Below are 20,888 nucleotides of genomic sequence, written 5' to 3'. Positions count from 1 at the left end.
TACCAGAGCCCGTCGACACCTCATGATCGCACATGCTGGTGTGCTTCTTCCGTGTGGGCTTGTTGCTTCTCTGCTAGATGACCGCTTGTTTCACTTCAGGCCTTTAAGACCCCAGATGCTCTATCTTTTGATAGCCGGTCACAGTCAGCTTTCTTCACCACACTTACTTGTGCACCCATGTTGTCTTCAGCGATCATGCCGGAGGGTGAGCATCACAGCATGCCAGGTTGTTAGAACAAAGTGTTCTTGCGTTGAAGGGAGGACTTAAACAGAGGCCCAAAGTCCACCCGCTTCCTCAATGTTTTGCCATATAAATATATGTACACATGCCAGTACCTCTATTTTTATGAATTAATGTATTTACATAAGCGCACACCTATGTTTATACCTCTATCCATAGCGTTGCTTCCTAGCTCTTTCCTCTGTTTCCTTTGAACTTTCTCCTTTCCCACCATCACACTTGCCCTTCTTCCGCCTCTTAGTGATTCCTCTCAGCTAGATTGCTGTTGCTCCAACACCCCCAGGATCTCTACGTCCTCCTTGTTGTTGATTTTAATTCCCTAGTTGTTCCTGTCTACGGTGTTGTTTGCTCACCGCTCCCTTCTCCCGCCTCCTCCTCCCCCCAAGTCCCTCCTGGATCTTCGGCCCTGCTGCTCCCTCCTTGGCTCTGCTTCCCATGATTACCTTATCTAAGTAGGCAAACCAACAATAACGGAGACGATACAAAGAGAAAACCAAAAAATTGAAAAAAATTGAAAACTATACGTATGTAAAGAAAAATAACTTTGGGAAAAACCTGAGAGAGCATAGATAATTCCAGGTCTGTCACTGACCTTCACGACCTTCTCTCCACTGGTGGGAGGGGATTCTGGGAACTGCCCCTCCTAGCCTGGGGTCTACTTTGGGGGCTCCTCTGGGGCTTTGTGGCTTGGCTTTGCTCCTGTCGATGATCTGTTATGTTCCCTTCTTAGTTTGCAAAGCCGTGGTAGGGTGTGTTTTTTAAAATCCGAAAGTGAGCAGGCAAGTGAGCAAGCAGAGATGGGAGAAGAGAGATGTCAAACCGCGTGAAGGTCACTCGGGAGCAGAAGCCCCCAAAGGGACAAGGGCCTTCCTCTGCAGCCGTCGGCGGAGAAAGAAAGCTTTCCGCCCAGCCGGCACCCTGGATGCGAACAGCTCACCCCCTACCTGTGAGAAAGCAACACTATATGTTTGCTCAAGCCGCTCGCTGGTGGTAGAGCAGCACCAGATAAGGAAGACCGCTACACGCTCCCTGAGCCACCTGCGGAGGACAGGTGTCAGCAGAGCTTCCGGAGTAAGACAGACCAGGAAGAAAGGCCTGGTGGTCAACTGCCAAAGATCACCAACGGATCACATGAGGACCTTTCCCTGGCCGGTGCTTTGGACGTGCCGTCAGGAGGGTCTAGTAGCTGGCGGGGGACATCGTAGCTAGTGAAGGAGGGAGCCGGGGAGGGCAGAGGAGAGCCAGGGTGAGCTGAATGGACACAACAGCCACCCTGCTAGATCCAGATGTGACACCGATTGTGAGCGTGAGACAGGGTCACGTTGGGTTCTGTTGAACACCAGGTTGCCCGTGCGTCAGAGCCACCCAACAACAGTCGGGGGCTGGTGAGCATTACCTTCTATGGCCAAAGGCGTGAGTCGGTAGAGGGGGAGCTTATCCTAGGTCATCCATGTGGGGCCCTAAATGCAAGTACTTGTGTCCTTGTGAGAGAGAGGCAGAGGGAGATCTGAGACAGACGGAGCGCAGACAGACGCACGGAGGAGACTGAGATGGCTGCGACACAGGCACGGCCGGGAACACCTGGAGCTCCTGGACGCTGCCAGGAAGAGAACCAGGCTCCCTACTAGTCTGTGGCCCAGCTGATGCCTTGATTCCAGATTTCTAGGCACCAGAACTGTGAAAGGGCAAGTTGTTTGTTTCCAGCCACCGCGGCTCTTTGGCTGATCCCCTCTGTGACTGACAAGTGCCCGGAGGCCCTCAGTCTTAGTTTCTCCTAGGGCTGCTACCTACGTACACACATGAAAGACGCTCCTGGATGACTCTGCCAAACAGAAATGCAGCCTCTTGTATTTTCGGAAACTCCAAGTCCAAATTCAGGGTGGCACCTTCAGGAGAAGGCTTTCTTTCTGTCCACTCTGGGGAGGAGGTCCTTGTTTCCTATCAACATCTGCAGGCCCGGTGCCCTGGATGACCTCCTGTATCCTAGCATCAGCCTTCCGCTGGGTCTAGGAGGCTCTTAGCGCAGGGGCCCCGGGTCCAAAGGATGTATTCTACTCTTGTTCTTTTTCTTGGTGGTCATCAGGCTGCTCCTCCTCTCTGCTCCCCTGGTCTCGCCTGTAAGATAGCAGAGGATGCTGGCCACACCCCAGGAATGCATCCCTTATATTGGGTCAGAGATGCGACCTGAACAGGAGGGTCGCATCCCTCCCTCGTCCCCTTACCAAGAGCCTGGTATATCTGGGGACCCCAGGAGCATAGCCGAGGGTCAGAGGAAGAGATCGGAAAGAACACGGGAACTCGACCCGATGTCCTTCTTTTAAAAATCGTGCTACTTTCCACTGAGTTTCAGGCTTGCTGCACTACTCTCAGGAAAATAGCCTTAATCAAGCCAACGACTTAATAATCATTTGTCCCCACCTACCTTGGCACAATGTGGCTACGAGCATGATTAGCAACAAACTCTTAAGTCAACTATTCCTTTATCAAACGTATTCCTTCACTGAATACGTAGGAGGCGGCAGTTCTGGTACTGCAATAACAGACATGGTAAACATGAAATTAAGAATAGAACACGCACCCCAAAAAGACTATAACACGAACAGACTGATGCATACCTGTGCCTATTTCTACATGGAATAACAAAAACATGGAAACAACCCAAAACCTCAGCTGCAGAGGAATGGATAAACAAGCTCGGGCACATTCATTCTATGGAATTTCACGCATCAATAAAAAACAGTGACAACTCCCCCAAACACCACAAGACACGGGCAAAACTAGAGAATGATCCGCTTGGCAGACTCAGGCATCTCACAAAGATAAGCATTTAATATCACCATTGTTAATATCATTTAAGATCACCATTGTTATCAGCGAAAACGAAGAAGAAATGTCACGTGGCCACCCAAACCCCCCAAATTTTGATGACTAGGAGGAGGTCATGGACAGGGGTGGGAAAGGGGAAGAGATTGGGGGCCGGGGGCAAAAGATGGAGGGCTCAACAAGAAAATAAATAAATGAAATAAAAGGTGCCCCATGAACAAAGAAACACCAAAAACTCCAGGTCCCTTACTCCTCTGATCTGAACATTGGTCTGTGTGGCTTTAAAAAAGGAGGGAAGGTAAACATGAAAAGACAGTTTCGATGCGCGTAAGACTGCAGCCGCGCTGTGGGTAGTGTGTGTTGGGAAGACATTGGCAGGAACGGGTCTCAATCTGGGTCAGGAGAGAGCCCGGGCAAGTTTCTAGCGTTTGCTAGCTGTGAGAAGGCAGGTGGGAGGTAGGTAAGACTGGAAGAAAAGGGAGGGGAAGAGCAGACAGGTAGGCGTGAGAAGGAGCCCAGCACATTCGGGACCAGAGTCAGCACGGCAGAGGTGTCCACTGGGAGGGAGTGAAGAGATGGGTAGTTGCCCAGGGGGTGTAGAGGCTACTACATGGAAGGCCTTGGCCACGTTGCCAAGATTAGACTAAGTGATACCTGAGGTGTTGCCCCTTCTCTGTTCTGTAGCCCCCAAAGGATGCCTCAACCCGACCAGCGGTGCCACCCCTCCACCTGCCCCCGCTTGATTTGCTCCTCTTTGTTCCAGAGAAAAGCGTTCTATACACGGAACTCCTGGCCAGACTCCATTTCTTTGCCACTTCGCACCCAGCTCTGGTGGGGCAGCTGTGCCAACAGGCACAGAGCTGGTTCCGGGTGTGCCCCCACCCAGTGCTGGTGCCCCTCACAGGCTTCCTCCCACCCCCCGGCGGACCCCTCCGGGCAACCCTCACTGGCTGCCACAAAGGTGAGTCTCCCCAGCATGACAGGCATCGGGGTGGAGGAGGGCAGGTGTGTTGGGCTACTCTCTGGGGTCCCCTGCACCAGTCAGCACCCCCCAGGGTGTCATCAGGGCGAGCCCTTGCTGTCTCATGCTGACTCGGCGCTCTCTCTCTCTCTGACTCCCCAGGGACTGTTGATTACCAGCATAAATACTGCTAATGAGCCTGGGCTGTGGGGATGCCGGCTGCATCTCAGAGATACCAAGCACTCGTCTGTCAGATAGTTACTGAAACTGGCAGACGTGTGCTGGTATGCTCCAGGAGCCAGGGAGTGATTCCTGACAGGCCCCTGAGAGGCCGATGGAATTGTTGACTCCCACAGAGCATCAGGGGGATGTCGGGTGTGTGTGTGTGTGTGTGTGTGTGTGTGTGTGTTAGTTCCAGGTAGCCTTCCGTCATCTATCTACCTGCCTATCTATACATTTACCCATCCATCCATCCATCCATCCATCCATCCATCCATCCATCCATCCATCCATCCATCCATCTATCCATCCATTCATCCATTCATCCATCCATCCATTTACCCATTCATCCATCCATCCATTTACCCATCCATTTACGCATCCATCCATTTACCCATCCATCCATCCATTTACTCATCCATCTATTTACCCATCCATTCAATTACCCATCCATCCATCCATCCATCCATTTGCCCATCTATTTACCTGTCCATCTAATTACCCATCCATTCACCTACCCTTCCTTCCATTTACCCATCCTTTCGTGTACCCATGATCTACCTACCTGTCTATCATCTACTCACCCACCTTTATTTTCTCCCATCCATCCACTCACCATTCATCCATCTACCCTTCCTTCCATTTAATCATCCTTTCATGAACCCATCATCCATCATAGATGTACCTGTCCTCCATCCGTCTTTCCATTCATCCATCTGTCCAGCCTTCTATCATCAGTCATTCATCATTCTCGCTCTCCACCCACTCCCCATCATCCATCCATATCTCCTTCCGTCTCTCCATCCATCCTTTCACTCTTCCCTCCATTTGGCTTTTCATCCATCCTTCCATCAGTCATCATGCATCCTTCCTTTTTGCCATGATTCTATCCACCCATCTATCCTGTCACCTCTTTTTATCTATCCACTTGTCCCTGTCCCCTATAGCGGTTCCCTCTCTTCCTCTTTTCTTCCCTCTCTCCTTCCGCTTATCCTTATTCCTGTGTTCTTGGCATCTGCTGCCTTCTACCCTTTCAGCTGGGTTTCTGTGCCTATTTGGCTCTGTTTATAAGACACCACGTAGAAGTGGTTAGGTTTAGGACCTACCCTACCTCTGGCATGACCTCACTAATATAACAAAAGAAAACCCCTATCTCCAAACAGGTTCCTAGTTACAGGAACAGGGGTTAGGGTTTATAACTTCTGGGGAGACACAATGAATCCACAAGCATCTGACGCTGGTGTCTGATAGCCCTCACTTCAAATCCCGGCTCTGACATGTCCTAACTGTGGGACTCTCTCTGCCTGTTATCTGATCTGTGAAGTGGGTGCTCATCAGAGGCCTCCACCACGGCTCAGAGCTCAGGCACGAGGACTCGGGTCTCCCTTGTTGTCTGTGTGGCTGCAGGCATCACTGCGATGGCATGGAGCCTGGAAGAGTTGCTGCTGGTGGTTGGCACCCAGGATGGCACCATGGCTGTGTGGGATATGAAAGAGTACCACGTGATCCACATCCTGACTGGGCACACAGGTAAGATTCAGGAAGAGAGCTTATGATCCACTTCTCCACCATGGATTCCCTTCTCTGGCTTGAAACTTTGCTGTTTGTTTCTGCATTGGTTATCTACGACTGCATAGCAAAGGACCCTTAAGCAGCCGTTCATGGAAGTCATCCTCTGTGGGTTGGCAATTCAGGCTAGGCTCAGCTGGGTGATTCATCTGGTCTCGGCTGAACTTGCTCATCCATCTGCAGTCAGTTAGCAGGACAGTGGCTGATTCAAGATGACTTTGACTGAGACTAGTCAAACCGGCCTCTCATCCCCCAGCACACTAGTCCATGCAGAGAAGAGGACAGGGTTTCAAGAGAAAGGACAGACATGCACAAGGCTTCTCTGCATTAAAAGATTGAGTTTTACCCTAAGGAAGGTGGTCTTTGGCCTTGACTTCAGAGAAATAACTATTGGAGTAATTGGAGTGCCTTGGCCTGGGATTTCTCGGCCACACCTGAGGCTTTGCGCTGGTGAGTAGAGGCTACACAGACCAAAAGAAGACTCACTTGGGAGGCTGATATTAAGTAGTCTCAAGAGGTTTGATTTAGCCCAGAGCCGGAGGCTTTCTGAGAGCTTCCAACACAGAGCACATTCCCTCTCTCAGCCATGCATTGTCTCTTTATGATGATCCCGATTTACCCTGGGTAGTGCAAATGATTAGCCCAATACTAGCCCAAACGGTTGGCAGTTCAAACCCAGCAGAGGCATCTTGGAAGCCGGGCCTGATGATCTGCTTCAAAAGCCCACAGCCTGGAAAGCCCTCTGAAGTAGCCCCACAGTGCACACGCGGGTGCCCATGAAGCTAGATTGACTCACAACCTCAGGCAACGATGTACTGAAACCAGTTCATGAACTCCACTGGCGCTGGGGTCCAAGGGTGGTGAGTGGGGCGGTGGGGCGGGAATCCAGGGTCAGTTTCTCCAACAATCTTCTAAAGATTCCAGTCTTTCCTGGGAGACCGCCACTTGGCATCCATCCCCCTTCATTCATCCATGCTTTCCTTCATGCATGTGTGCATGTATGCATGCTTCTCTGTGCCCAATCTCCAATGTTTAGATCTCAGAACTGGCTTAAAGCTGCCCTGCCATGCCCTCACGGACAGAGCAAAGAACATGCTTTCCTCCCTGCGATGACATCACAGGTAGACGGGTTAGAATTCCATGGAGCGGCTGCGGGTTTCGAACTGCTGACCTTATGGTTAGCAGCCCAACTCGTAACCCACGACCCCACCAGGGCTCCTCTCTCCTAAGCTTAACGGGATGGTAAAACTGCCTGGTCCCATCCCCACCAGGCTGTATTGTACCACAAGCACTTCATCCGCATATTCCCACCTCGTCTTTTGGTAAGAGCCACGAAGACTCAGGGCCACACCAAATGAGTGAAAAATTTGCCACTGAGAGCGGGGCACAGCTCTAACAGATTCCGAACCTGTGGGAGTGGTTTTGGAACCAGGTACTAAATAGGTAGACGCTGGAAGAGTGTTAAGGTATCTAATCACCAAAGGCTGAGGCCCTGATGATGCTGTGGGGTGAGCACTGGGCTGCTAGCTGCAAGGTTAGCAGTTCAAACCCACCAGCCGCTCCTCGGAAGAAAGAGGATGCTATCTGCTTCCACAGAGCTAAGTGTCCCTGTTTATTCTTTTACACTTTACAGATATAGTAATGTGAAAGAATGCACTTAAAAAACATTTTATTGGGGGCTCTTACAGATATGATAACAATCCATAAATCAATTACATCAAGCAAACTTTTACAGAGTTGTCATTGTCATTTTTGAAACATGAGCTTTCTTAACAAAGCAGGTTATTTTCAAACTGACAAGAACACTGGTATGCCCCTTCCTCCCCGCCACTATCATGATCCCAATTCTACCTTACAATTCCAGCTAGACCAGAGGATGTACATGGGTACAGATAAGGGCTGGAAACACAGGGAATCCAGGACAGATAAACCCCTCAGGACCAATAATGAGAGTAGTGATATCAGGAGAGGAAGGGAAAGGTGGGGAGAAAGGGGGAGCCAATAATAAGAATCTACACATAACCCTCCCTTCCCTGGGGGATGGACAACAGAAAAGTGGGTGAAGGAAGATGTTGGACAGTGTAAGACATGACAAAATAATAATAATTTATAAATTATCAAGGGTTCTTGAGAAAGGGAGAGTGGGCGGGACGTCGGGTGGGAATGCGGAGGTGATACCAAGGGCTCAAGTAGAAAGAACATGTTATGAGAATGATGATGGCAACAAATGTACAAATGTGCTTGACACAATGAATGTATGTATGGATTTTAACGAGTTGTATGAGCCTCCAATAAAATGATTAAAAAGTAGAATACTGGTATGATGCCAGGTTATCAGAAAAAACCTCTGTGTTCTTAAAGGCTTGTCTCAAAACAAGTAGTCATCTAAGTGAGGAGTCAGCTAAGTACACATGGAAGAGTAGCCGGTGTGATCCAAGGATTGTAAATAATAAAATCCAAACCCAGAGGAGGGAACAGTACCAGAACTTGAATTCTAACCCCCTGGTGTGTGGACACTGTGATAATAGTGGAAGCCCCAAATCCATGTGCAGGATCCCAATGTGGATTGGGTGTCCAGCGAATCCCCACTGACCATTCCATCTAGGAATGGGAGCACCCTTACTCTCAGACAAAGAACGTTGTACAGTGGACAGGGCAGCTGTGGTTGGGCAGGAACATAACACCTTGTCCTGAGATCTCCCTTTTGACGCATTTTGAATTTATTCTTAAAAAAAAACAAAAAACCCCAATACTTTCTGCTTTCTTTTTTATTGAGATTTCCCCCCGTTTTATTTGATCATGGCTGGGTTCTCTTTTTTGTGTGTCTTTGTTTTGCATGTTTTTTTCTAGAGGGAAGGCAGGATGGGTGGTTCTGTGAAGACAGCAACTGGACTAATAACTGGGGGCCCAGAAGGGAAGGTTGTGGGGGCCATGGGGGGTCAACTGGGAGGGGTCCAGGGAAGAAGAACTCATTCCAAGGTTGCTGTGATCATACAACAACCCTTATTAGTACGGTGGAGCCGTCTGACCGTACGACAGGCCGGTAGGAGGTCAAAATCTTCCCAGCTGACATGGTCTCCTCTACTTGACCTTCCACAGCAGAAGTGAGGTGTGTGCAAGTTTTTGACAAAGGGACACTTGCCATCTCGGCCTCCAAGGACCACACGCTGCGCTTGTGGGACTTACTCTCTGGCCAGGAGAAAGCCGTCATTTGGGATGGAGGTTCAGAAGATCCCATAGAGCCTCAGTTCTACAACCTTCATGTGGATGAATCAAACAAAGTCGTGTATTCAACATCTGGCTCAAAGGTAACAAACATCGGCTCTATTGAAGGCTATGTCCAGGGCATTCAAAGATGAAGTATGCTGTTTCTATAAAGAGGGGCTCTCATATAAGGGGGTTTGTAAACCAAGGCACACAGCAAGAGGATGTTTCTAAGAGGCTTCAAATTTCATCCTTAATTAGATGATTTGATAGTTTCTTTTTAACCTAAAAGTTGGGGGTTTTCTCTTCTATATCCATTTTGATTGTAAATTTCCCTCTAAGTACCACTTTCCCTGCAACCTACAACTTTTATTGTTTTATTTTAATTTGTATTTAGTTCCTTTCGACTGCTTCTTTGATCCATGAGTTATTTAGAAAGAAGCTTTTAATTTCCAAATATTTGGGGGTTTTCCAAATAACTTTCTGTTATTTGTTTCCCCCTAACATAATTCCATTGTGGCCAAAGGATATATTTTGTATGATTTGAATCCTTCTAAATTTATTTCTATTTGTTTTGTGGCCAAAATAAAAAAAATGCCCTATCAGGGTAAGTATTCCTTAACCATATTAAAATAATACATATTCCATCATGTCATTCCACTTAGTTAACCATAACCCTAGTATTTAATGCTTCTTTATTCAGTGTCCAACTTTCACATGCATCCGGGACAAGTGAACATTCTATGGCTTGGGTCAGGCACACCTTAATCCTCAAAGTAACATTTTGCTTTTCAACACTTTAAACGGGTCTTACACAACATATTTACCCAATGCAATGCACAGTTTGATCACTCGACTCCTGCTCCCATGAATCATTGATTGTGGATCTAAGCAAGACGGAATCCTTGACAACTTCAATCTTTTCTTCATGTATCATAATGTTACTACCCACCCACTGTTATCAAATCAATTCTGACTCTTCGAGACCCTATAGGGCAGAGTAGAACTACCCTTTGGGCTTCTGAGGCTATAATCTTTTGGGAAGCGGAAAACTTTATCATTTTCCCACAGCATGCTAGGTCAGTTTGAGCGACCGAAGTTTCAGTTAAGAATCCAACACATAATCCACTCAGCCACCAGGCCACCAGCAGAGCGGAAACCATTGTGTACTCAAGTACAGCCAAGGTTGGAAGTTTGAATCCACCCAGAGTCACGCTGGAAAGCGAACCTGGTGGCCTGCTTCTGAAATGTCAGTCTTGAAAGCTCCACGGGGCAGTTCGACTCTGCACACGTGGCTTGGAACAACAGCCGTGGAAAGTGATTGCGTCAAGTTGTTCTGAAATAAGACGACATCGCATCACAGCCACGGGTAGAGGAGCTAGGAGTCCAACACAGAGCTTGGACGTGAGAGGGGACAAAATTCAATGTCACAGCTTTTCATTTTCATTTTTTATTACTTGCCCCTTTTTGTTACGTCATTAGGTTAATGCATGGAATCTGGAGACTGCAGAGCCAGTGTTCCAGGTGCTGGGAGATACCTCGGACCCTTGGGTGTGTGTGGCAGTCCTTGCCTCCCAAGCCCGGCTGCTGATGGTGTCCATGCACGGCGTGGTCAGCCTGTGGAGCTCAGCCACGGGAAGACTGCAGGGGAAGCAGCATCTGTCCAGCATCAAAGAGGAAACACCCACCTGTGGGGTCACGGTCCAGAAACAAGGAAGGCTGGTTACTGGGTTCAGCAGCGGCTCCATCTCTTTGGTAAGCACCTTCATCGAGTACGATGACATCCGCTGAGACCTCCAACCTCAGGTGTCCTCGGAAGTGGGAGAAATCCTCTCTCCGTGAATCTTTCTATGGACATGGCCACGGCTTCTGAACCCTTTGTTGGTGCTGCTTTTGAGTCCATTCCATTTCATGGTGGCGTCACGCGAGCGGCCGCGTGTGTGTGTGTGTGTGTGTGTGTGTGTGTGTGTGTGTGCGCATGCGCTCTTGACCACCAGCTTCATGGAAGCAGATCACCAGGTCTTTCTTCTGTGCTGCCACGAGCTGGGCTCAAATGGCCAACCTTTAGCTCACCAGCCAAGTGAAAACCATTCGAATCACCCAGAGACCTCTTCTGAATTCTAGGGATTTATCGCTCGGAGCCATGCAGGAGAAACATCTAGTGGCAACTCCTGGAGGTTAGGGACCGTGTTAGGGACCGTGTTAGGGATTGAGGTTAGTGACCATGTTAGGGACTGTGTTAGGTTAGGGACTGTGTTAGGGACTGTGTTAGGGATTGAGGTTAGTGACCGTGTTAGGGACTATGTTAGGTTAGGGACTGTGTTAGGGACTGTGTTAGGGATTGAGGTTAGTGACCGTGTTAGGGACTGTGTTAGGTTAGGGACCGTGTTAGGGACTGTTAGCGATTGAGGTTAGTGACCGTGTTAGGGACTGTGTTAGGTTAGGGACCATGTTAGGGATTGAGGTTAGTGACCGTGTTAGGGACTGTGTTAGGTTAGGGACCGTGTTAGGCCTAGAGGTGTTATTGTCCTTGTTAGGTGCCATCGAAGCCTTTCTGACTTGGCATGATGCACCACAGATTGAAATACCGCTTAGTCCCGCGTCACCCTCATACTTGTTCCTATGCAGCCATTTCCTTGAACACCTTTCTCTTCCCTGCTGCCCATCTATTCTACCAAGCATGATGTCCTTCTCCAGGGATCGGTCTCTCCTGACATGTCCAAAATAAGTGAGATAAAGTCTTGCCGTCCTTGCCTCTAAGGAGCGCTCTGGCCTGACTTCTTCCAAGACAGGCCAGCTTGTTCGTACAGCAGTCCGTGGACCGCCGTTCAAAAGCATCGCTTCTTCTTCCGCCTTCTTGATTCAGGGTTCCACTTTCACAGGCATATGAGTAGAATTGCGCCCTAGGGTTCCCGCGGCTATAAATCAAGCTCTAATCCTAACCCCGTGGCACTGATTGATGAGCATTGGCTCAGGGTCCTAGATAGGCAGCTGGAGCACAAGCACCACAAGTGGGTGGCTTTCAAGAACAGAAATTGATTTCCTCGCAGTGTCCGGGCCTGTTCATGTGGTTAAGCAAATAGAAAGAAACAACAGATGATTAGTGGTGCCCCTAGTGGCATGTGACAGGGAGCTCTGTGGCACACTGGTTATGTGCTGGGCTGCTGACCACAGGCCAGCAGTTCAAACTACCAGCTGCTCCACGGGAGATAGACGAGACTTCCTACTCCCATAAAGAGTTACGGCCTTGCAAACCCACAGGGTCAGTTCTAGCCTGTCCTATAGGGTCACTATGAGGCAGAATTGACTCAATGTCAGTGAATTTGTTTTGGTTTGGTTTGGGGTTTTTTTGGAAGAGGAGAGGAGGGGCGTCTTGGCTAGGGGGCAGCCAGGTTAGGTTAATAGTGGTGGAGTGTTTTGGCAAAGTGGTAGCAAAGCAGGACAGTTTCTGAAGGATGGTGACCCGGTGTGCGCACAACAGAACGCTCCATAGAGGTTTCAAGACTATTAACTCTTAGAAGCAGATCCCCAGGTCTTCTAAGGCTTGTCTGGGTGGGCTTGCAATGTTTGGCTGCTAGCCCAGTGCCTAAACCATTGTGTCACCTGGGGACTCCAGTTCAGGGGGCTGGGCTGAAATCAGGGCACCAGCTGTGAACAAAGGCTCTCTCTTGTAGCTCAGAGAGAAGACCTTTGCCTCGGTTTCTGTAACCCTGCATTTCTTGGTTCTTGGTGATCTCCCCATGTCAAATACAGCTCCCCTATTTTGCTTTCTCTCTCTGTCTGGGTCAAGCCAAAAGGTTGACGACACTTCGCCAAAAAACGGGTGGTCTGAACCTACCCAGAGGGCCCCTGGAAGAAAGGCCTGAAATCCACATCAGGAAGGTCACCGTTGGCGTTGCCGCGTAACAAAGCATTATGTACAGCAGAATGAAACACTGCCCCACCCCGTGCCATCCTCGGAATCGTTCTTACCATTCAGCCCACTGTTGCAGCTCCTGTGTCCATCCATCTCCTTGAGGGTCTTCTTGTTCACGGCCCCTTGACCAAGCATGATGTCCTTCTCCAGGACCTGGTCCCTCCTAATATGTCCAAAATACAGAGACAGAGTCTTGTCATCCTTGCTTCTAACGGGCAATCTGGCTGTACTTCCAAAACAGGCTTGTTAATTCTCCTGGCAGGTCATGGTATTCTCTATAGTCTTCACCAGCACCCTCATTCAAAGGCATCAATTTCCCCCTGATCTTCCTTAGCCATTGTCCAGATTTTCCATGACTGTAATCCCCTGGGTTGGGTCAGGTGCACCTGAGTCTTCAAAGTGACAGCTTGGCTTTTCAACACTTCCCAGAGCTCTTGGGTAGCCAATTTGCCCAAAGCAAGATGTGGTTTGCTTTCTTGGCTGGTGACTTCCGTGAGTCTTGATGGCGGACCCCCCAAGTAAGAGGAACTCTTAGGCAACTCCTAGCTTATCTCCACTTATCATGATGTTGTTTACCAGTCTGGTTGTATTTTTTGCTTTCTTTACACTGAAGGTGCAATCCATTCTGAAAGCCACCGTCTTTCATTTATACAGATCGGGCTTCACTAGCATAACATAAACCCTCGTCTCAAACAGGGGTCCAGGTGTAGGGGAAGGAGTCCAGCCCAGGGGCACAGTTCAATCAGTAATCCGTGTCCTTGACTTGGCGCAGGTTTCCTCCGAGGGAGACAGTCTGCTGGAGAAGCTTCCGGAAGCTGTGGGGTTCCTGGTCACCTCTGAGGACGAGTCACTTCTCGCTGCAGGTAGTGGCGGGCTCTCACTGGGGGTGGTGAAGAAGGCAAACCCGGATCTGGGTGGAAGTGAGATGGGCCTTGGGGAAAGGGTGGGGTTCCAGCCCCGTCCACTCCTTGTGTCAAGGACCAGATAGTAAGTATTTGGGGAGGTGAGAGCCTTGTTAACCACGTGCAATAGCCAGATGAAAATGCTTGGTGCTGATGAAAATCAAGGCTTCAGCCTTCGATGTAGATTACAAGTCAATGTAAAGAAAACCGAAATCCTCACAACTGGAAGGATTATCCACATCATGACAAATGGACAAAAGAGTGAAGTTCTCAGTGGTTTCCTTTTGCCTGGATCTTCAGTCAATGCTCATGGCAGCAGCGGTCACTAAATGAAATGATGTATTGCATTGGGCAAACCTGCTGCACAAGATTTCCTTAAAGGGTTAAAGATCAAGGATATCACGTTGAACCCTAAGGTGTGCCTATCCCAAGCCAGCGCATCTTCAATGACCTCATATGCAAGTGAAAGTTGGACCCTGGCGAAGGAAAACCACTGAAGAACCGATGCCCTTGAATGATGGAGTCGATGAGAATACTGCAGTACCATGGACTGCCGGAAGAACAGGCGAATCAGGCTCGGAAGAAGTACAGCCAGTATGGTCCTCGGAATCAGTGATGGCAACACTTCATCTCCCATGCTTTGGGCATGTTATCACGAGGGGCCAGTCCCTGGAGAAGGACACCATGCTTGATAGAGTAGAGGGTCCATGAAAAAGAGGAAGCCCCTCTAGGACAGTGGTTCTCAACCTTCCTCAAGCTGCGACCCTTTCATACAGTTTCTCACATGGTGGTGACCCCCCAACCACAACATTATTTTCATTGCTACTTCATCACTGTCATTTTGCTCCTGTGATGAATTGAGCAACCCCTATGAAAGGGTTGTTCGACCCCCAAAGGGGTTGCAACCCACAGGTTGAGAACCGCTGTTCTAGGAGATGGATTGACACAGTAGGTATACTAATCGGCTCAAATATCACTACAATTAAGAGGGTGGCCCATAACTGGGCAGTAATTTGTTGGGCTATATACATGAGGTCACTGTGGTCATGCATGTTGGGTTACACACAGGGTCGCTGTGAGTCAGAGCCCATTTGATGAACCCAGCAACAACAACACGCCTTATGGTCACCGTTGCAATGACAAGGGTTAGTGCTGCCCTTGTGGCATGGAGGCAGGAAGAGACGCCGTGTCAGTGGGTTGTGACTGGTGAGATAAAAAAGTCTCTGGATGGTGCTTATCATTTGCATCCACCGACTGACCGAAGATTAGCAGTTGAACCCACAGGAGAGCCGAAGAAGAAAGAGCAGGAGATCTGCTCCCCCGAAAACTACTGGTAAGAACGCCCCATGGAAGAGTTCTACCCTGTGACGCTGGGGACGCCAGGAGCTGAAATCCACCTGACCACAGCAGGTTTGGTCTGGTTTTATTTATTGCATTCTGTGCTCCCCTTGCACTGGAGATCAGGGTACAATTGTGAGCCCGCAGGGCAGGCCCGGCCTTCTGGCAAGTGATTGTTGTCAGGCACCGCTTGTCAATCCTGACTCACAGCGACTCTGCGTACTGCGGACCCATCCTGTGCCATCCTCATAATCATTTCTGTTTTCAAACTCAAGGTTGTCACTTGCGACTCCATCTTGCTGCCTGCCTTCCTCTTTTTCACTGACCTGCTGCAGTGGTTCTCTACCTGTGGGTCCTGATCCCTTTGGGGGTCAAACAACTCTTTCACAGGGGTTGCCTAAGACCATCAAAAAACACATATGTCCAATGGTCTTAGGAACCCAGACACCGCTCCTCTCATCTCCAGGCAGGTCCGCCCACATGCAGATACGCCCACAGACGAGTACCTGGGGTGAAGACTATTACCCATGCTACACCATACTTCCAGACAAAATTTCATTTATTTGTCATTAGAAATCAATATTTCACAATATAGAATGACACATTGTTTTCGCGATTCACGCTGCTTTAATGATGTTCAATTTGCAACAGTGAAAATACATCCTGCCTATATTACATGACGATTCATCACAGTAACAAAATGACCGTGATGAAGTAGCAACGAAAATAATGTTCTGGTTGGGGGTCACCACCCCATGAGGAAGGTTGAGCGCCACTGCTCTACTGTATCAAGCGTGATGGGCCTTGTCGAGGGGCCGGTTCCAGCTAATCCCATGTCCTAAGGCCAGACGAGGAAAGCTTTCCAACCTCACTTCCGAGGAGCTTTCTGGGTGTCCTCTTCAGCACAGGCGGTTTGGTCTCCCGGCAGTCCGTGTGTATTTCACATTCTGCTCCAACCGCGTCATTCAAAGACACCAAGTCTCGGTCTTCTCGAGGCATCGTTCGGCCTGTGCCTGCATATGAAGCGATGGACGATACCAGGGCTTGGGTCAGGCGCCCCTTAGCCTTCAAAGTGACCCCATCGCCCTCGCACCCTTGGAAGAGATCGTTTGCAGCAGTTTCGCGCCGTGCAGCACACTGTTGGGATTTCCGGACTGCGGCTCCCATCGGCATGGCTCGTGGATCCCACGCCATGAGATAAATCCTCAATGAGTCAAACCACTCTTGGCTCATCCTGACACTGCCTCTTGGTGCAGGGAAGGTCTTGGGTGTCTTTACACTGAAGGCTCCGGTCCTTGATCTTCCTCAGGGTGCTTCCCGTCCTCTTCACGGTCAGCAAAGAAGGCTGCGTCGTTTGCATTTCACAGGTGATGAATGAGTCTGCCTCCCATCCCGAGGCCAAGTGCTGCTCCACACACATGGAAGAAGGGCGGTGAAAGGACACAGCCTGACACCCGCTTTTCCTGATATTTAAACCACATCGTAACAACTGCCTATTGGCCCAAGTGCAGGTTCCCCAGCAGCACAATCAAGTGTCTGGAGTTCCCATCCTTGGCAGTGGTTTCCAGAATTTCCTATGAGCCATTCAGTTGAGTCTCTTTGCGTGTCGATTAAGTCACACAGAGCATCTTGCTGGTATTCTCTGCATTCGGCCAGGATCCATCAGACATCAGCAGTGGCAGGACTCATGCAGAAGAGGGCGTCCAAGGAGGGACGGCATTGCTGGTCTCAAATGGATCTTGGCTGAAAGCAGAGAGCACAGGAAATAGTCTAATTCTGAAAACCCGAGTCTTGTAGTAATAATAATAACAACAAATAGATGAACAATTTTTGTTTGGTTCCTGGAGTGGGTTGTACCTCGGTTCTTTGCTTCGCACACTGAAAGAATTCACGCTGCAGCACGTTTTGTAATCCAAGGGAGTTGTTATGAAGGAATGGAAAAGTTTCAGGCTTTACGGTCTCCAAAGGGGACACGCTATTTCTGGAAGCGTGCTAAGCCGTGTGAAGCCACGCTGGGGTTCACAACTGGGCATGAACAACCATGTGGCAAAGAACACCCACACATGCGGAACTGGTGGGCCCTGAGGGGACACACCCAGTGGGCAGAGCGTGTGCCCCCTGCCCTCTGACCTGCTGCAAGACCAAAAAGAGAGAGAGAGAGAGAGAAATTGCCTTCCCTGCAGCCTTTAACACCTCTGGCTGGAGAGGCGTGGGTGAAGGTATTAGCTGAATTAGGCCCACCTGTGTGATGTCATTTGCTGGTACCTAAAGTGCGTGTACCCAGGGTATTGCTTTTACCTGGGCCTACAGGGTCCTTGTCTATGCATGCTCAGTTCTGGGATTCTCCCATAAGTGTCTAATGGGGTACCTGATTTCTTTCCAACCTCCTCTACGGGGGCGTTTGCAGGCATGGGAGGGACAACCCCCCTGTCCCTCAATCCAGCTCCCTAACGTTTTCTGAGATGATTGGTTACTACCATCCACACACGCGCTGCAGACTATGTGAGGCTAGAGTTGGCTTCGTCTCTTGGTGCTGTTGTCACGGCAATACCACAAGTGCGGAGCCCGGGGATGTAGGAAGTTCTGAGCTGGGCTGTGGTGTCCCATGGTCAGCAGTTCGAAACCACCAGCGACTCTGTGGGCGGAAGACTGGGCTTTCTAGTCCCATAAGCAGTTACAGTCTCAGAAACCCTCAGGGGCTCCTGAGAGTCAGCATGGACTCCATGCCAGTGGGTGGCTTTAGTAAATGGAAATTTATTTTCTCGAAAGTTCAAGAGGCTAGGTTGTTGAGAAGTTGGAACTGAGGCTCCAGGGGAAAGGAGCCCGGGTGGTGTCGTGGTTACGTGTTAGGCTGCAATTTCGTGGTCGACAATTTAAAACCACCAGCAACTCCTTGGGAGAGAGAGTGGGCTTTCTAGCCCCCTAACCGTTACAGTCTCAGAAACCCACTGGGGGTCGCTATGAGTCAGCACTGACTCGATGGCAGTGAGTTTGGATCAAGGAAAGGCTCTCTGTCATATCTCGGAGAAGATCCCTGTTCCTTTCAGCTTCGTCTTCTGTTCCTTAGAAATCTCCATGTGACCTCCATCTTCCCCCCTGTGTTAGTCCCGGTAGACTAGAGAAACAAATTCATAGACACTCATGTATGTATAAGAAAGAGCTTTCTATAAAAGAGCAATTGTATATGGAGAAAACATCCCAGCCCAGTCCAGATCAAGTTCATAGTCCGATATTAGCCGATACTAGTCCAATACTAGTTCGCAAATTCCTCTTTAGACTCACGCAGCACATGCAATGACGCTGAGTGCAGGAAGATCACAGGCCAGTGGGTGGAAGGTCTTGTGGATCCAGTGGCAGTGGAAGCATCTCCACACTGGTGCAGGTCTCCAGTGTCTCCTCCAGCCCTCTGGGTGTCTCAACCGCAGGAAAGGGGAGGCAGAGAGACTGGGTCTGGCCTCCAATGAGCTACTGACCTCTGTTGTGTCTCCAAATGAGGTCATCAAGCTGCCACCTGATTGACAGGCTGGACTTTACCCCTTTGCTCAAGCTGACGGGAGATTATGTAACTGCACACCCCATTTGTGATTCTTTGGTTCTGAGCCTAATTGGCTTCTTGTCTGTCTCAGAAAGTATTGGCTTAAGACGTTTCCTTGACTGGTATAGCCTCATCAACACAACACAGGAAGCCTATTCCACAGGCGTGCAGTTGTTTGGGTTCACGGTGCCCTGAGCCCATCCTTGCTCATGGCAACACACTGCTCGTCGTCGTGCGCCATCCTCACAATGGCTGTTATGTTAGGGTCCATCCCTGCAGTCACTCTGCCAGTCTCCCTTGTCGCGGGTTCTCCTCTGGTTCTGTGATCTTTCTCTAAGCACGAAGTTCTGCCCCAGGAACTAGTCTCCCCTCTCAACATGCCAAAGCACCCGAGATGCAGTCTTGTCATCCTTGATTCTCAGGAGAACTCTAGCTGTACTTGTCTAAGATCGATGTATTTGTTCTTTGGTAGTTTGTGGTACTTCCGGTGTTCCTTGTCGGCACCACCGTTCAACGGCATGGGTTCTTCTGTTGTCTTCCTTGTTCCATGTCTGACTTTCACAGGCACAGGAGGCACCGGAAAGCACCGTGGCTTGGGTCAGGCGTACTTTAGTCCTCAAAGGGTGGTCGGACTGCAAGGACTCTGGGGAGCCTGTGACTGCGTTAGCCAAAACCAGAGAACAGGTTGATTCAAAAAATCCTAAATTTATTCCTGCAAGAACGTGCAAACAAAAAGCAGCCAGGTTTCTCCTCTGAGCTGCTTCAGAGTTCTGTCCCAGCCCAGCAAGCAAACACACTGCCCTAGGTGACAGGAAACAGGTTTTGGGGTTGTTTTTTTAACAACGATTACAGGAAGAGAATAGCAAGTGTTCACAATGATCACAGGATATATAATCGATACTCCAAGAAGGCAGGTTTTACAATGATCATTAAAAGATTCTCTATATCCACACTTCTCCGGGGACCTTTCAACCACCATACCCTGAAGCTTCATGCACCCATTCTTATCTAAACTGGGGGATGCTTCCGAGCCTGGCTTTTCTGAATGGGGATGCTTTGCGTCTGGATACTTAATGGCCTTGCTAGCTTCCTTCCTGAGTCGGAACATCCCTGCTGATTAAGCCCAAAAGCAATGTGACTAGAAGGGAAGGAGCTGTTACGTTTTGAATATTTAACAAATTGTATCTTAAATTATGTTACATTTCTAGTACTTTGATTAACAGCAGACTCTTTCAGCTGTTCGTTCACCCTCTCTGTCAGAAGTGACACCCTGGCTCTTTAAAGAGGTCTTGCCCTAGGCAACATGTCGTTTCACTCACAGGTATACGGTGGAGGAGTACGACTCATACTCTGAGTTGGGGTGGGGGAGACACAGTTCAATACATAACTGGGACCATCTCTCTCTTTTCTCCCACTGTGTCCCTGCCGTTAGGTTTCCGGGGGTGGTTGACCCCGGTTCTTGCTTCTCAACTCAGAAAGAATTCACACAGCAGAAGCGCTTTTGTATATCCAAGTGATTTTTACGAGGGAAAGGAAACGTTCAGGTATTATAGTCTTAAAAAGTACATGCTATTACTGGAAAGGGTACAAGGCCATGCAGAGAGCACAAGAGCTTATGACCAAAAATCGCCACTTCAGGGAAGCATGAAAAACGACGTGCAAAGAATGTACCAGAACAGGAGCTCGGAGTCACAAGTGGGGGACCAAGAGCAGGAGACCCCCAGAGGCCTCGCGAGAGTGGGCCCTCCCCCCCCCCCCTGCAGATTTCTCCTAGCACGGGCATTTGGGGCAGACAACTCCGCTGTATCCCTCACTGTCACTTCCACTGGCACATAGTAGGTGCTCAAAAAAATCCTGGCTGATTAAATGCGTCTCCGGTTCAAGGAAGAGAAGAGTAAACCCTGCCCCTGCTGTTTCAGGCTTCGGAAGATCGGTGCGCATCTTCCTGGCGGACTCACGGGGCTTCCACCGCTTCATGGCCTCCGATCTGCAACACGAGGACACAGTAGAGACGGCTGTCTTTGGTCCCAGGAACAACCTGATTGTGACAGGATCCCGCGACGCACTCATTCAGGTAGGGAGGAGATTCTAGCTGGCCCCCTCCTGTCTGCCTTTGCCTTTGGAATACAAAATAGGATTCTTTGGGGACCGTCTAGCTTCCAGGCAGAGAGACCCACAAA

The 20,888-nt window shown here is 49.4% G+C and overlaps 1 protein-coding gene across 1 annotated transcript in view; it reads left to right on the top strand.

Annotated features, from left to right (window-relative positions):
• Positions 1-20,888, top strand: part of NWD1 (NACHT and WD repeat domain containing 1) — a 65,242-nt gene that overhangs the window by 29,523 nt on the left and 14,831 nt on the right. Inside the window, exons 8-13 of the mRNA XM_004715522.3 lie at positions 3,828-4,025; positions 5,652-5,774; positions 8,913-9,121; positions 10,500-10,772; positions 13,706-13,796; positions 20,628-20,782. Coding sequence (XP_004715579.2) covers positions 3,828-4,025; positions 5,652-5,774; positions 8,913-9,121; positions 10,500-10,772; positions 13,706-13,796; positions 20,628-20,782 — 1,049 coding nt within the window. The remainder of the gene's footprint in view (positions 1-3,827; positions 4,026-5,651; positions 5,775-8,912; positions 9,122-10,499; positions 10,773-13,705; positions 13,797-20,627; positions 20,783-20,888) is intronic.

The sequence above is a fragment of the Echinops telfairi genome, unplaced genomic scaffold (genome assembly GCF_000313985.2).
Source record: "Echinops telfairi isolate 266 unplaced genomic scaffold, ASM31398v2 ScPeMD7_30;HRSCAF=105, whole genome shotgun sequence".
Classification (NCBI taxonomy): domain Eukaryota; kingdom Metazoa; phylum Chordata; class Mammalia; order Afrosoricida; family Tenrecidae; genus Echinops; species Echinops telfairi.
The sequence above is the reverse complement of the archived record's forward strand: the minus strand, read 5'-3'. Positions and strand labels throughout refer to the sequence as shown.